The sequence below is a fragment of the Dryobates pubescens genome, assembly GCF_014839835.1.
Source record: "Dryobates pubescens isolate bDryPub1 chromosome 41 unlocalized genomic scaffold, bDryPub1.pri SUPER_41_unloc_1, whole genome shotgun sequence".
NCBI classification, from domain to species: domain Eukaryota; kingdom Metazoa; phylum Chordata; class Aves; order Piciformes; family Picidae; genus Dryobates; species Dryobates pubescens.
This window is the reverse complement of record NW_026530685.1, coordinates 92,482-105,212: the sequence shown is the minus strand read 5'-3', so window position 1 is coordinate 105,212 and position 12,731 is coordinate 92,482. Positions and strand designations below refer to the sequence as shown.

Below are 12,731 nucleotides of genomic sequence, written 5' to 3'. Positions count from 1 at the left end.
CAGAAGGGAGCTCAGCCCCAGGAGCTCCGGAAGGGAATCATAACAATCCCAAAGCCCAGCGCTGGGATCAAGCCCTTGCAGGAGCCGGGGGGGCACATGAGCAGCTCTTGCCCCCTCCCAGCAATGGCAGCGAGTGCCCCCAAACGCTGCGGGTGGGCAGCGTCAGCTCCTCCACTGCTGGGGAGGGAGAGGGGCACGACCAGAGGGGCGTCACGACCACTGTCCCCCCAAACATCACCCCGCTCAGGCCCCAGGAGAGGGATGTGCTCAGCACCCCCAGGAGCCGCCGAGGACCAGGAGGGATCCTCCATCCCGAACTCCCGAAGGAAATGACAGCGACGCTTCCCCCCCCCCCCCCCCCCCAGTTCCAGAACGGGAGAGGGCAGCACGACCGTTAGGCTTGCGGCCACCCCCCCGAACCGCACGGGGAGGGCGAACAGAAAGCCCGGGAGAGGGGGAGGGTGTCCGTGACCCCACCCCGGAGAGGGAAGGGGCTGCCCGTGACCCCACCCCGAGGCACGCAGCGGGACGGGGCCGCCCCCCACGGCCAGCCCCGCGCTGCGGCGCGGCACAGCGAGAGGCCTGCAGGGGAAGCGGGGCAGGACCCCACGGCTCGACCCCATGCTGCGCGGGCCCCGCTCACCGGGGGGATCCCGGACGGCCCTGGGGGGACCCGGAGCCCCCCTCCCCTCCCAGCTCCCCGCGGGGCCGCGCAGTGCCCGCGGTCCCGGCGCTACCTGCAGCAGCAGCAGCGGCGGGGGGCAGCCGACTCCCGCCCAGGCCCCTCGGCGGCGCCGCTTCTCCTCCGCCACTTCCTGCTTGCTCGCGCCCCCCGCCCTCCGCCGCCGGCCGCGGCGCTCCCGCCCACCCCGCTCCCACCCCGCGTCACGCCATTGGCAGAGCCGCCCGCTGCTCACCGCCCGGGGCATCGCGATTGGTCGACAGCTGTGTCGCTCTCGGGTGGTCGCGGCGCCTCGCACTCGCCGTTGGCCGAAAGGGAGACAACTCCGCTGGCCGGGGCCCGCCCGCTCGTGGCCTGCGATCATTGGGGGGCGGAGATGCCCGTCAATGCTTAGCCCCGCCCACATCGGTGCCCCGGCTTCCTATTGGTGGTTGGCGGAAAGTCGCCCGCCGAGCAGTCCCGCTCCTTATTGGCTGGAGGTTTTGTTCATCAAGGGGCCCCGCCTCCTCCCGCTTTTCATTGGTCAAGTGAAGCTGCCCTTCAAGCAGAGATTCTCGCAGCTATTGGCCAGGGGGACTGTCTCTCAGGACCTCTCCCAGAGGTTGTTTTCCTCTTGAGCGAGACACCTGTTACGCACGGCCGGGCCCCGCTCCGCCGCCAGTGCTGTTGGTGCAAAGCGCTTCAGCGGCTGCTCAACCTGCTCCTCCCCTTTTCTGGCGGCACCGTCACTCAGGGGGCCGCGCGCCTGTCCCGTGATGCACAAGGCTCAGTCCCATTGGTGAAGATCCCTGTCACTCAGCCCCGCCCCTGTCTCTCTGCTCCCCAATTGGCTGTCCAGCCAGCCAGGCCGCCATGACACAGCCACGCCAGAGCTGGCGGCCACTCACCACTGAACGCTCACCCCATTGGCCAGCACACAGGCACGCGTGAACCGGCGTAATCTCTACCGTCCCCCCAGCGATTGGCTGAGGCCGCTGCCCATCAACCACCCAGGCTCACCCCTTCCGGCCTCGCTTGTAAACATCCTGCAGCCGCGGGGGGGGCGGCGTAGGGGCGGGGCTTCTGCTGCCAGACCCCGCCCCCGGCACGTGTCGAGCGCGGCTCCCCGTCCCAGTGCAAGTCACGCAGGGGTCCAGCTCCAACCAGTGCCAGGGGGGCCAGGGCCCAGTCATCCACCTCCCCTCCACTACAGAGGATTCGAGGCCTGGCTCCCTCAGTGCAGGGAATCCCAGAGGTCCAGGGAAGCCCCAGGGCTCAGGGCCCCCCAGAGCAGGGAACTCCAGGGGCCCACTTCCAGGCAGCCCAGAGCGCAGCTGTCCTTCCATCCCCCAGGACTGCTGAAACCCAAGCTCCAGGTCCCCCGAGGAAGGGCCTAGGCTGCACCCCAGCATCCTCCCCCCTGAGCATCAGGCCAGAGCCCACCCTGCCATGAAAATCCTTTATTGCCCCAGGCCACCACCAACTCACCCAGGCAGGCAGCAGCAGCAGCCCCCAAGCCCTACCCCAGGGCCACCTCATTTCTTCTCCTCCTCCTTTTTGTCCTTGCTCTCCTTGGAGGCCTGTGAGGCCAGGGAGCCCATGGCGTTGCGGATGGCCTCGTTGTTGGGGTCCACCCCTGGGAGGTTCTCCAGCACACTCTGCAGGAACTCAGGGTCCTGCATCACGTCATAGTCATCTTCCTCCTGCAGGAAGAGGGAGAGGAATTGAGTCCCTGCCTTCGTCCCCCAGGGGTGGGATCTCCTAGAAGGTCAATGCCTCACCTTAGCAGGTTCAGAGGTGTCCATGGCTGTGCTGCTGTCCACTTCTGCTGCTTCTGTCTGGGCAAACTCTAGGGGAGGAGTGGGACAGCTGAGCATAGAGGATTTACACACCCACAGCTCACAGGAGGAACCCTCACACCCACCCCAGAAGTGTTTGGGGAGATCTAGACCCTGCCCTGTTGACAAAGGCCCACTCTGGGGCACGTCAATTCGACTTCCAGAGGCAGAGCAGCTGCCTCCTTGGGTTTCCCTTTAGGAATGGGGCTGAGGGCCAGCACCAGGCACTCACCTGCTCCCTGCAGGGACATCTGCATGGCATAGGCAATCTGCTCCTCCTCTGTCATGCTGCTGAGGTCAGGCAGCCCTGCCCGGCCGAACTCCTGCTGGGTTATTGTCATCTTCAGCAGGGCATCATCTGAGTCTGCACAGGCAGGAGCCACACTCAGAGACCAGCCAGGGCAAGCCAGGCCCCAGAAACCAGCCAGGCTCACCCAGGCCCAGGGACCAATGAGAGTGACCCACAAGGGTGAGCTGTGCTCAGAAAGCAGCCAGTGTTCCTCGAGGGTGACCTCCACCACCCCTGTCCCCTCAGCACACACCCACTGGAGAAGGGGACTGGAGCAGGGCTGCTGCCCATGGCACTCAGGACGGATTCCATTTGGGAACTCCAGCTGAGGCAGTGGGAGCTCCCAGCACACAGTTAAAAGCCTCCCTGTGGCATTCCAGGGCAGAAACCTCCTCCATAGGGCCCCACCATGCTGCTTCCCACAGCAATGGACACTGCTATGGAAGCCAGCCCTGCTCCCTCAGCTATGTCCTGCCTGTCCCTGCCTGCATTATTCCTTGCCCATGTCATTATTCCCTGCCTGTGTTGTTATCCATTGCCTGTCCCACAGTTCCCTGCCTGCTTCATTCCATGTTATTCCCTGCCTCTCCCTGCCTGCATTACCCTCCTGCCAGTCCTTGCTGCACACCACCCCCAGCCCAGCTCCTTACCATCCCCAGCAGTGGCTGCAATCCCAGCCTCAGCAGCAGAGGCAGCTGCAGCCCTCCTGGCCTCCTCCTCTTGCCGCTGCCTCTGCTCCTCCATGGAGACTCGCAGGGCCTGGGGGGAAAGGGACAGTGTGGGGCAGAGTGGGGCACAGCTGGGGGCAGCATGGGGCACAGCTGGGGACTTGAGTGGGGCACAGCTGGGGGACAGCTGGGGATGGCTGTGGGGCAGAGTGGGGCACAGCTGGGGGGGGGGCTGGGGCTGGCCACGGGGCACAGCTGGGGGGGGGGGCCGGGGCTGGCCGCGGGGCACAGCTGGGGGGGGGGGCCGGGGCTGGCCGCGGGGCACAGCTGGGGGGGGGCCGTGGGGCACAGCTGGGGGGGGGGGGGGGCCGGGGCTGGCCGCGGGGCACAGCTGGGGGGGGGGCCGGGGCTGGCTGCGGGGCACAGCTGGGGGGGGGGGGGCAGGGGCTGGCCGCGGGGCACAGCTGGGGGGGGGCCGCGGGGCACAGCTGGGGGGGGGCCGGGGCTGACCGTGGGGCACAGCTGGGGGGGGGCCGGGGCTGGCCGTGGGGCACAGCTGGGGGGGGGGGGGGGGGGCGGGGCTGGCCGTGGGGCACAGCTGGGGGGGGGGCCGGGGCTGGCCGTGGGGCACAGCTGGGGGGGGGGGGGGCCGGGGCTGGCCGTGGGGCACAGCTGGGGGGGGGCCGGGGCTGGCCGTGGGGCACAGCTGGGGGAGGGGGGGGCCGGGGCTGGCCGTGGGGCACAGCTGGGGGGGGGCTGGGGCTGGCCGTGGGGCACAGCTGGGGGGGGGGCGGGGCTGGCCGCGGGGCACAGCGGGGGGAGGGGGGGGCCGGGGCTGGCCGTGGGGCACAGCTGGGGGGGGGCTGGGGCTGGCCGTGGGGCACAGCTGGGGGGGGGGCGGGGCTGGCCGTGGGGCACAGCTGGGGGGGGGCTGGGGCTGGCCGTGGGGCACAGCTGGGGGGGGGGGCCGGGGCTGGCCGCGGGGCACAGCTGGGGGGGGGGGGGCCGGGGCTGGCTGCGGGGCACAGCTGGGGGGGGGGGGGGCCGGGGCTGGCCGCGGGGCACAGCTGGGGCCCAGCAGCCGCCGGGGGCCCTGCTGCCTCCCTGCCCCTCCCGGCGCTCACCAGCGCCAGCTCCGGGTCGGCGCTGGGGTCCACGCCGAACTCGAAGTCGCTGGCGCCCAGGCCCAGCATGGCGCCGCCCTCCCCGGCCAGGATCGGGGAGCTGATGAGCGCGTCGGCCAGGCTGGGCCCCGGCGGCACCGTCACCAGGTGGGAGCCGGAGCCGTCCTTGCCGTTGAGGCTGTTGATGAAGGCTGTCAGCTTCTCCGTGTTGGCCTCCTGGGCGGCGGGAGAGAGGTTGGCAGCGCGGCCGCGCCCGGCCCCCGGCTCGGCTGCGCCGCCGCGGGGCAGGGCCAGAGCTCCGCTGCTCCCCCCGGGACCAGGAAGCGCTGCCCAGAACAGGAGGGGCTGGAAGGGACCTCTGGAGGTCATCCGGAGCCCCCTGGCAGCGCCACCTGGAGAAGGTCACCCAGGAGCACATCCAGGTGGGGTTGGAAGGGCTCCAAAGAGAGATGGAGACTCCACCACCTCTCTGGGCAGCCTGCTCCAGGCCTCCACCACCCTTCAGCCACAGAAGTTCCTCCTCGTGTCCAGGTGGAACTTCTGGTGGTGCAGTTTGTGCTCAGTGCCCCTTGGCCTGGCCCTGGGCACCGCTGAACACAGCCTGCTGCCCCCCTCCTGCCCCCAGCCCTTGCAGTATTGATCAGCATTGATCAGATCCCCCTCAGGCTGCTCTTCTCCAGGCTTAAAAGCCCCAAGTTCCTCCAGCTGTCCCCATCACAGAGCTGCTCCAGGCCCTTCAGCATCTTCTCTGCCCTTTGCTGTGCCCTCCCCAGGAGCCCCCTGTCCCCCTTGAGCTGGGGAGCCCAGAACTGGCCCAGTGCTCCAGATATGACCTCCCCAGGGCAGAGGCTGAGGAGCAACTCCCTTGACCTGCTGGCCACACTCTCTGGATGTCCCCCAGGATGCCACAAGGGGACCTTGCTGGCTCTGGTGGTCATCCTGCTGTCCACCAGCACTCCCAGGTCCTTTTCCTCAGAGCTGCTCTCCAACAGAGCAGCCCCAGCCTGCACTGGGCCTTGGGGTGGTCCTTCCCCAGGTGCAGGACTTGCCCTGGTTGAACTTCAAGAGGTTCTCTCTGCCCAGCTCTCCAGCCTGGCCAGGTCACCCTGGATGGCAGCACAGCCTGGTGGGCAGTCAGCCACTCCTCCCAGGCTGGTACCATCAAACTGGGTGAGGATCTACTCTGGCCCTTCGTGCAGGTCATTGATCAATAGATTGAACAGGACTGGACCCAGTACTGACCCTGGGGGGCCAGCAGCAGCCACCGACCTCCAACTGCCCCAGTGACCAGGGCAGCAGTGAGAGGGGAGTGGGAGTGCCCCACTGGGCATTGCTGCCTCTACTGGGCAGCTGCTGAGGCTGTTTGGATCCTCAGATGCCTGAGGCAGTGCTCAGGGCTGGAAAGGACACAAAGCCCCCAGCTGGGGTCCCAGGAGGAAGTCCTCACCTCTTCTCCAAAGTTGATGATGTCAACATTGACCTTCTCCTTCTTCAGACGCTTTGCCAGCTTCACCAGCTGCAAGGAGGAGACATCAAGGTCTTTAGTTTGGCTTTTGGCTCCCACCCAAGGCTCTTCTCACCACAGAGGATTCAGTCCTGGAGGCACCAAGCCCAGAATCAGATTCTCAGTTTGAAGCCCTGGAGGCCTTTCACCTCCGGGGGTGGGACAGGAGCAGGGTGCCCAAGGCAGCACAAGGGATGGAGCTGGACCTCTCCTCACCTCCCTGACCTATCCCTTCAGAGCCACAGAACATCTAGAGCCAGCTCACTCGTGTGCCAACAGAGCAGCCTCTTCCCAAGGCCAGGAGCATCACTTCTGCTCAGGGACACGGACTGCCCTCCCCAGCTTCCCAGGCACAAAGCCCACAGCGCTGCGAGGCTGCAGCCACAAGCCAGGACAGGGCAGAGGCTCCCTCTGGCAGCTCTGGATCCACATCCAGGGGCTCTGCTTTCCCTCTCTCCTCCCAGCTGAGGACTGCTTCCCTCCAGCAGCTCTGGCCAGCAGCCTCCTCTCTGGGGTCTACCTTGCCTCCAACACAGGGCAGGGAAGCAGCAACAAACCCAAGTGAGAGCTGAGGGTGGAACCCGGAGCTGAGCCAGCATCCTGCTCCCCTGTGCCTGGCCACCACTCACATCCTTCTCATGGTCCTCCACAGGGCTGCCAACGAAGGCAATGATCCTCATCTTGTGGTTCTTGCCTTGGCGATGCTTCAGAGCCAGCTGCAAGCCAGGAAGCAGAGGGCAGGTGAGGAGCAGGGCTCAAGGGTGCCCTGCAGGAGCCCACAGCCTCCTCCCAGCACACAGGGGAATGCAGGCTAAACCCCAGGGCAGACTTGTGGGCTCTCCAGCACCAGCTCCATGAGTGGGCAGGCATCAGGAGCTTCCCCTTCACTGGTGAAGGCTGCTCAGAGCCCACCTGCAGCACTGCAGCCACCTCTGGGGCCCCCAGCACAAGGAGGACCTGGAGCTGCTGGGGAGGGGCCAGGGGAGGCCACCAAGATGAGCAGAGGCTGCAGAGCCTCCCTGTGGGGACAGGCTGGGGGAGCTGGGGCTGCGCAGCCTGGAGAAGAGGAGGCTCCAGGGAGACCTCAGAGCAGCCTTGCAGTGACTGAAAGGGCTCCAGGAGAGCTGGGGAGGGACTCTGGACAAGGGCTGGGAGTGCCAGGCCCAGGGCCAATGGCTTTGAGCTGGGAGAGGGGAGACTGAGCCTGGAGATGAAGAGGCTGGGGAGACTCTGGCACAGGCTGCCCAGGGAGGCTGTGGCTGCCCCCTCCCTGGAGGTGTTGAAGGCCAGGCTGGGTGAGGCCTTGAGCAGCCTGGGCTGGTGGGAGGGGTCCCTGCCCGTGGCAGGGGGTTGGAACTGGATGATCTTGAAGGTCCCTTCCAAGCCAAACCTGAGAAGAAGATCTCCTGTGCCTGAGCCAGGGCAGAGAATTAAAGAGACAGACCAAAGGCATTGCAGGGAGAGAAGCTGCCACAAGCACTCACATGAGCAACTCTAATCCCTGTGCAGAAGGTGATTTTCCCTTTGGGCTGCACTGTGTGGAGCTTGGAAAGGATCCTGCCTGTGTCTGGAGTCAGGGTGGTCAGCACCTCACAGTTACTGCAAGACAAACACAGCTCCTTGGGGCCCTCTTCTTGGGGCAGCTCTGTGACATCCTCCCTTTGCTGCAGGGCTGGGAAATTCCTTCCCCTCTCCCTGTGCAGGCTCCCAGAGGCTGCCAGCTCTCCTGGGTGGCTCCAGGGAGCAGACCCCTGGCCTGGTTTCCTACAGATCCCAGAGTTCTGTTTCTGCACAAAGGCTTCTGTGTGTCACTGTCCCCTGCCCCACCAGCCCTGAGCCCCCTGGGCCAGTGCTCATCAATTCTGCACCTCCCAGAGGCACTGAAACCCTGCAGCACTCAGGAGAAGGAAGGAATGGCACTCACAGAGCTGCCCATGAGCTGCAGGGGCAGCTCAGCCGTCCTGTGCCACCCTCTGGGACACAAAGGCACCAAGAGATGGATCTGGCTGAGAGCTCCCAGGAGAGAAGAGCCTCAGTGCCACATCCTGGTGCTGCAGAGCCCAGGGAGGAGCCAGGCCGCCTCACACCAACCCTCCTGGAAGAGCTGCTCTGCTCCACTGCAGCCCCCCAGCCCCTCCCTGGTGTCACCCCAGCTGCCCCCTACTTGGCCAGGGTGATGAGCCCCACGTTGTTCTCGGGGTTGCTGCGGGTCTTGGAGTGGCAGACGATGTTGACGGCGTCCTGCTGGGCCTGCAGGCGCGTGGGCAGGAAGTCTCCGTTCCTCATGTACTCGCTGTTGTCCACGCTGCAGGCCAGAGAGAGCCCCTCAGGCCCCAGCCCTGCCCCCAGAGCCCTCCTTTGGGGGCACAGCCACCGAGGCCAAGCAGCTGGGGCCGGGCAGCAGGCCACGGGGAGCCTGCCCCACAGCTCCCCGAGAGGAGGCTGGAGCCGGCTGGGGGCTGAGGTCTCCTGAGGCGGCCCCGGGGGAGGGCCAGGCTGGCCCCAAGGAACAACTTCTGTCCTGCCAGAGTGGCCAGGCCCTGGCACAGGCTGCCCAGGGAGGTGGTGAGTCCCCATCCCTGGAGGTGTTCCAGAGCCCTGTGGCCATGGCACCTGGGGCCAGGGCTTGGTGGCCACGCTGGGGTTGGGCTGATGGTTGGCTGGATGCTCTTGGAGGTCCTCCCCAGCCCCAGCAAGCCCATGGCTGTCTCCCAGGGCAGGGATGAGCTGTCTCTGCTTTTCCCTAAGGTGGTCAGGGGTTGGAAGGGACCTCCAGAGATCATTGAGTCCAACCCCCCTGCCAGAGCACAGGGCAGGTCCCCCAGGAGCACATCCAGGTGGGGTTGGAAGCTCCTCAGAGCAGGAGACTCCACAACCTCCCTGGCAGCCTGCTCCAGGCTTCCAGCAGCCTCACACCAAACAGCTTTCTCCTCATGTGGAACCCAGGAGGGTCCAGCTCATGCCTGCTGCTCCTTGTCTTGTACCTTCTTCCTGGCACCCACCCCTCAGACACAGACATCAACAAGGTCCCCTCTCAGCTTTCCCTCAGGACTAACCACAACTGAGCTTTGCCTCAGAGCTGGAAGCTCTGACTCCTCAGGGAGGAGCACAAGAGGTGATGGCAGCCAGACACCACCTCAGACCCAACAACAGTGCCCCAGTGTCAGATGGCAGCAGCCACAGCACTGCCATTACAGCTGTGTCACTGAGCCATTAAATCAACCATTAAATGTGGCACAGAGCTGGCAAAAAAGACCCTCCTCCTACCCCAGGAAGGAGCACTGCTTAAGTAACAGCTTGGAAGTTTATTCTGGCCCCCACTGAAGCTTCCCTGAGGAGCACTCCCAGAACTTCTGACAGGGAAATGCTTCCTCTGGAAAACCAAACACCAACCACCACCACCACTCCTGCCTGGCTGCCTGCCCCTACAGCCATGGCTTTGCTGCTCAGGATTGGTTCCAGGTCATTCTGGGCCCCCTCTCCTCCAGCCCACACCATTACAAGGTGAAGAGCAAGGAAAGGGAAGAGGAGGCAGTGGCCAAGCTTCACTACAGGCACAAGCAAAGAAGCCTGGCCAAGGCCATTCAAGCTGCAGCTGACTTAGGGAGGAGCAGGGAATTCCTCCTGCTCTCCAGGGCCACACAGGGAGCATGGACACATTGTGATGCCCTTGGATGTGACTAAGCAAAGAATCACCCCCCAGAGAAAGCATCACTGACACAGGGTCAGAGTCCTACACACAGCTGCAGGACGGTGCTGACAGCCAAGGGCACCTGGCCAGATCTCACTTGTTTCCTCCTGAATACTGACCCCAGAAAGGTATCAGGGCTGTAGCTGCTGTGACACTGACTCATCAACACTCACCTTTGCTTCCAGCCCCAGCTGCACTCACCACCTGGGGACAAAACCTCTCACCCCCATCACCGCTGCTGGGCAACCAGAACAGAGATGGTAGCAGCTTCACCCTTCCTCCACACCCCAGCAGTGCTGCCTAAGGTCCCCTCGAGTTGCTGACCCTTCTCAGACCCTGGGTACAACCCACCCAGTACCTTGGCTCTCCTCTGCTGGGACATGACCTCAGTTTGCTGCCACAGCATCACCTGGCCCTGGGTCACAGCAGCAGGCTACCCCATCCCCGTCACTGGGTCCCTCTCTGCTTCTCCTCAGCCTGTTAATGCCTGCAAGAGCTCCTCCACCCTGCTCTTACCTCCTTGTCCTCCACACAGCCAGAAGCTTTCCTCACCAACAGACCCCTCTGCACCCCAGCCTGGCCCCATCCCTCCCCACCCCACTCCCCATGCCAACCCCCGCCTTCACCTCGCTTCACTCAACCACCAGCACCCAAAACCTTCACCCCCGCAACTCAAACTCATCCTCTCTACCCCTGTGCCCTGCCCTCCCCTCTTCAAACGCTTCCCCCTACCCCAATCTCCAAGTGCGTCCCCCCCCAACTCATCTCTCCCCCCGGCTCCCATAAACACCTTCCCCTACCTCAGTTCTCCGAACCTCTCCCCTAGGCACCTCCCCTTGCCTTAAGTCTCTCCACAGCCCCCCTCAAATCCCTCCCCCAGCCCCCTCAGGCCGGCCCGGGCCTGGCCCGGCCCCGCCGCCTGGGATGACTCAGGAAAAGCGACCCGGGGCGCCCCCGGGGCCTCACCGCGGGCTGCGGGGCGGCGGGAAGGGGACCGTGGAGCTGGGCCCACCCCAGCTGCGGCCCGGCCGCCCCCACTCACCAAACCATGGTACTCTCCAGAACCATTTTGCCTCCTCCTGCCCGAGCAGACCGGCCCGGACCGCACCCAACAAGGCGCCCGCGGATTGGTCGGCAGAGTGCAGCCAATCAGCGCTTCCCGTCTTGGCGAGGGCGGCGCGCGGGGCAGGCCGGGAGCTGCAGGCGCGGGGGGAGGGGAGCGGCAATGGCGGCGAGGAGGAGGCTGCGCCGCGGGGAGCTTCTGTCAACCCGGACTGGTTGGGCTGGGAAGGGAGCTTTAAAGCGGCTGCAGACCGACCCCTGCAGCCAGAGCAGGTGGCTCCGAGCCCCAGACAGCCTGACCTGGGGTGGCCCTAGGGATGGAAAGCATCTGAGGAGCAGCTGAAGGAGCTGGGGAGCCTCGGGAGACCTTCTGGCTCTCTCCAAAGGAGGCGTGAGGCAGGTGGGGGTCGGCTCTTCTCCCGAGGAGCAAGCGACAGGCCAGACTGGGAGCTGACCTGCTAGGAAACAGCTCCGTGCAGAAGGAGCTGGGGGTGCCGGCAGGCAGGAAGTTTTCCCTGGGACAGCAATGTGCCCTGGTGGTCCAGAAGGCCGATGGGGTCCTGGGGGGCATTCAGAGGAGTGTGGCCAGCACAGCAAGAGGTTGTCCTGTCCCTTTATTCCGTCCTGGTGAAGCCACCTCTGGCCAGTTGTAGGCTCCCCAGCTGCAGAGGCTCCAAGGATGCTGCAGGGACTGGAACATACCTGAGGAAAGGCTGAGAGCCTGCAGAAGAGAAAGCCCAGGGGGGATCTGTGCTCGGCAAGAGCTGAAGGGGCTGTGAGGGGCGAGAGGATGGGGCCAGACTCTTCTCACTGGTGCCCAGTGGCAGGACAAGGAGCAAGGGTCACAAACTAGACCCCAGGACAGGAGACCCACCTTGACACGAGAAACTTCTGTGCGGTGAGGGTGCTGGAGGCCTGGAGCAGGCTGCCCTGGGGGGTTGTGGAGTCTCCTCTGGGGACTTTCAAGACCCATCTGGATGTGTTCCTGTGTGTCCTGCCCTGGGTAACCCTGCTTGGCAAGACAGCTGGACTCGATCTGCAGGGGTCCCTTCCAACCCCTACCATTCTATGATTTCATGACAAGAGGAAACAGCTTCAAGTTGCCCCAGGGGAGGTTCAGGCTGCACCTGAGGAACAATTTCTGTCCCTTGCAGGCTGTAAAGGCCTGGCTCAAGCTCCCTCAGGCAGCGGTGAATCCCCACTGCTGGAGGGGTTTCAAAGCCTTGGAGGGAGATGTGGTGCTGAGGGCCATGGCTTGGTGGTGCCCTGGCAGTGCTGGGTTAGGGTTTGGCCTCCACCATCTTAAAACTCTTTTCCCACCCAATCAGTTCCCCATGCTGGGGTGGAACCGAGGAGCTTCCACTTGGCTCTTGACCCTCCACCACCCCACGGGCACCCCAGGAGGTCCCCCTGAGGACAGAGAGGCAGCAGCAGGCGCTGGGTCCAGCAGCACACTGTGTATTGAGCGTGGGTCCAACAGCCAGGCAGGGCCACGAGCAGGACACCGAAGGGACGAGGGAGAGGCCGCGGGCGGCGCCGAGCTGCTGCCCCTCTCGGGACCACGGCGACGCCGCGCAGCGCAGCAGAGGTCTATCTGCCCCCCATCGGTGCCAAGGAGGACAGGAAAGGTCTGTCCATGCTCCATCCATACTGAGCAGGACAGGAGAGGTCCATCTGCCTTCCCCTGGTGTTGAGGAGGACAGGAGAGGTCCTTCCGTGCTCCAACTGATGTTGAGGACAGGAGAGGATGATCTGCCTCCCATCAATGCCAGGGACAGGAGATGTCTACCCATGCTCCATCAACACCAGGATGGACAGGAGAAGGCCATCTTTGCTCCATCAACACTGAGATGAGCAGGAGAGGTCCAGCTGTGCTCCACCAATGCTGAGATAG

The 12,731-nt window shown here is 65.0% G+C and overlaps 1 protein-coding gene across 1 annotated transcript; it reads right to left on the bottom strand.

Annotated features, from left to right (window-relative positions):
• Positions 1 to 2,134: 2,134 nt before the first annotated feature.
• PSMD4 (proteasome 26S subunit ubiquitin receptor, non-ATPase 4) lies at positions 2,135 to 10,924 on the bottom strand. Its single transcript, XM_054179105.1, has 10 exons — positions 10,818 to 10,924; positions 8,249 to 8,389; positions 7,569 to 7,683; positions 6,714 to 6,800; positions 6,028 to 6,096; positions 4,581 to 4,796; positions 3,439 to 3,547; positions 2,732 to 2,863; positions 2,443 to 2,510; positions 2,135 to 2,364 (listed from the first exon to the last, which is right to left on the bottom strand). The coding sequence occupies exons 1-10, from the start codon at positions 10,841 to 10,843 to the stop codon at positions 2,197 to 2,199; spliced, it is 1,131 nt and encodes a 376-aa protein (XP_054035080.1). The 5' UTR covers positions 10,844 to 10,924; the 3' UTR covers positions 2,135 to 2,196.
• Between the last annotated feature and the right edge of the window lie 1,807 nt (positions 10,925 to 12,731).

Coding starts and splice junctions, on each gene's coding strand:
- PSMD4 (XM_054179105.1), bottom strand. CDS start 10,843: ATGGTTCTGGAGAGTACCATGGTTTG. Junction 3,548..4,580: donor CCGACCCGGAGCTGGCGCTG/GTGAGCGCCGGG, acceptor CTTTCCCCCCAG/GCCCTGCGAGTCTCCATGGA. Junction 2,511..2,731: donor GATGTCCCTGCAGGGAGCAG/GTGAGTGCCTGG, acceptor CTCCTCCCCTAG/AGTTTGCCCAGACAGAAGCA.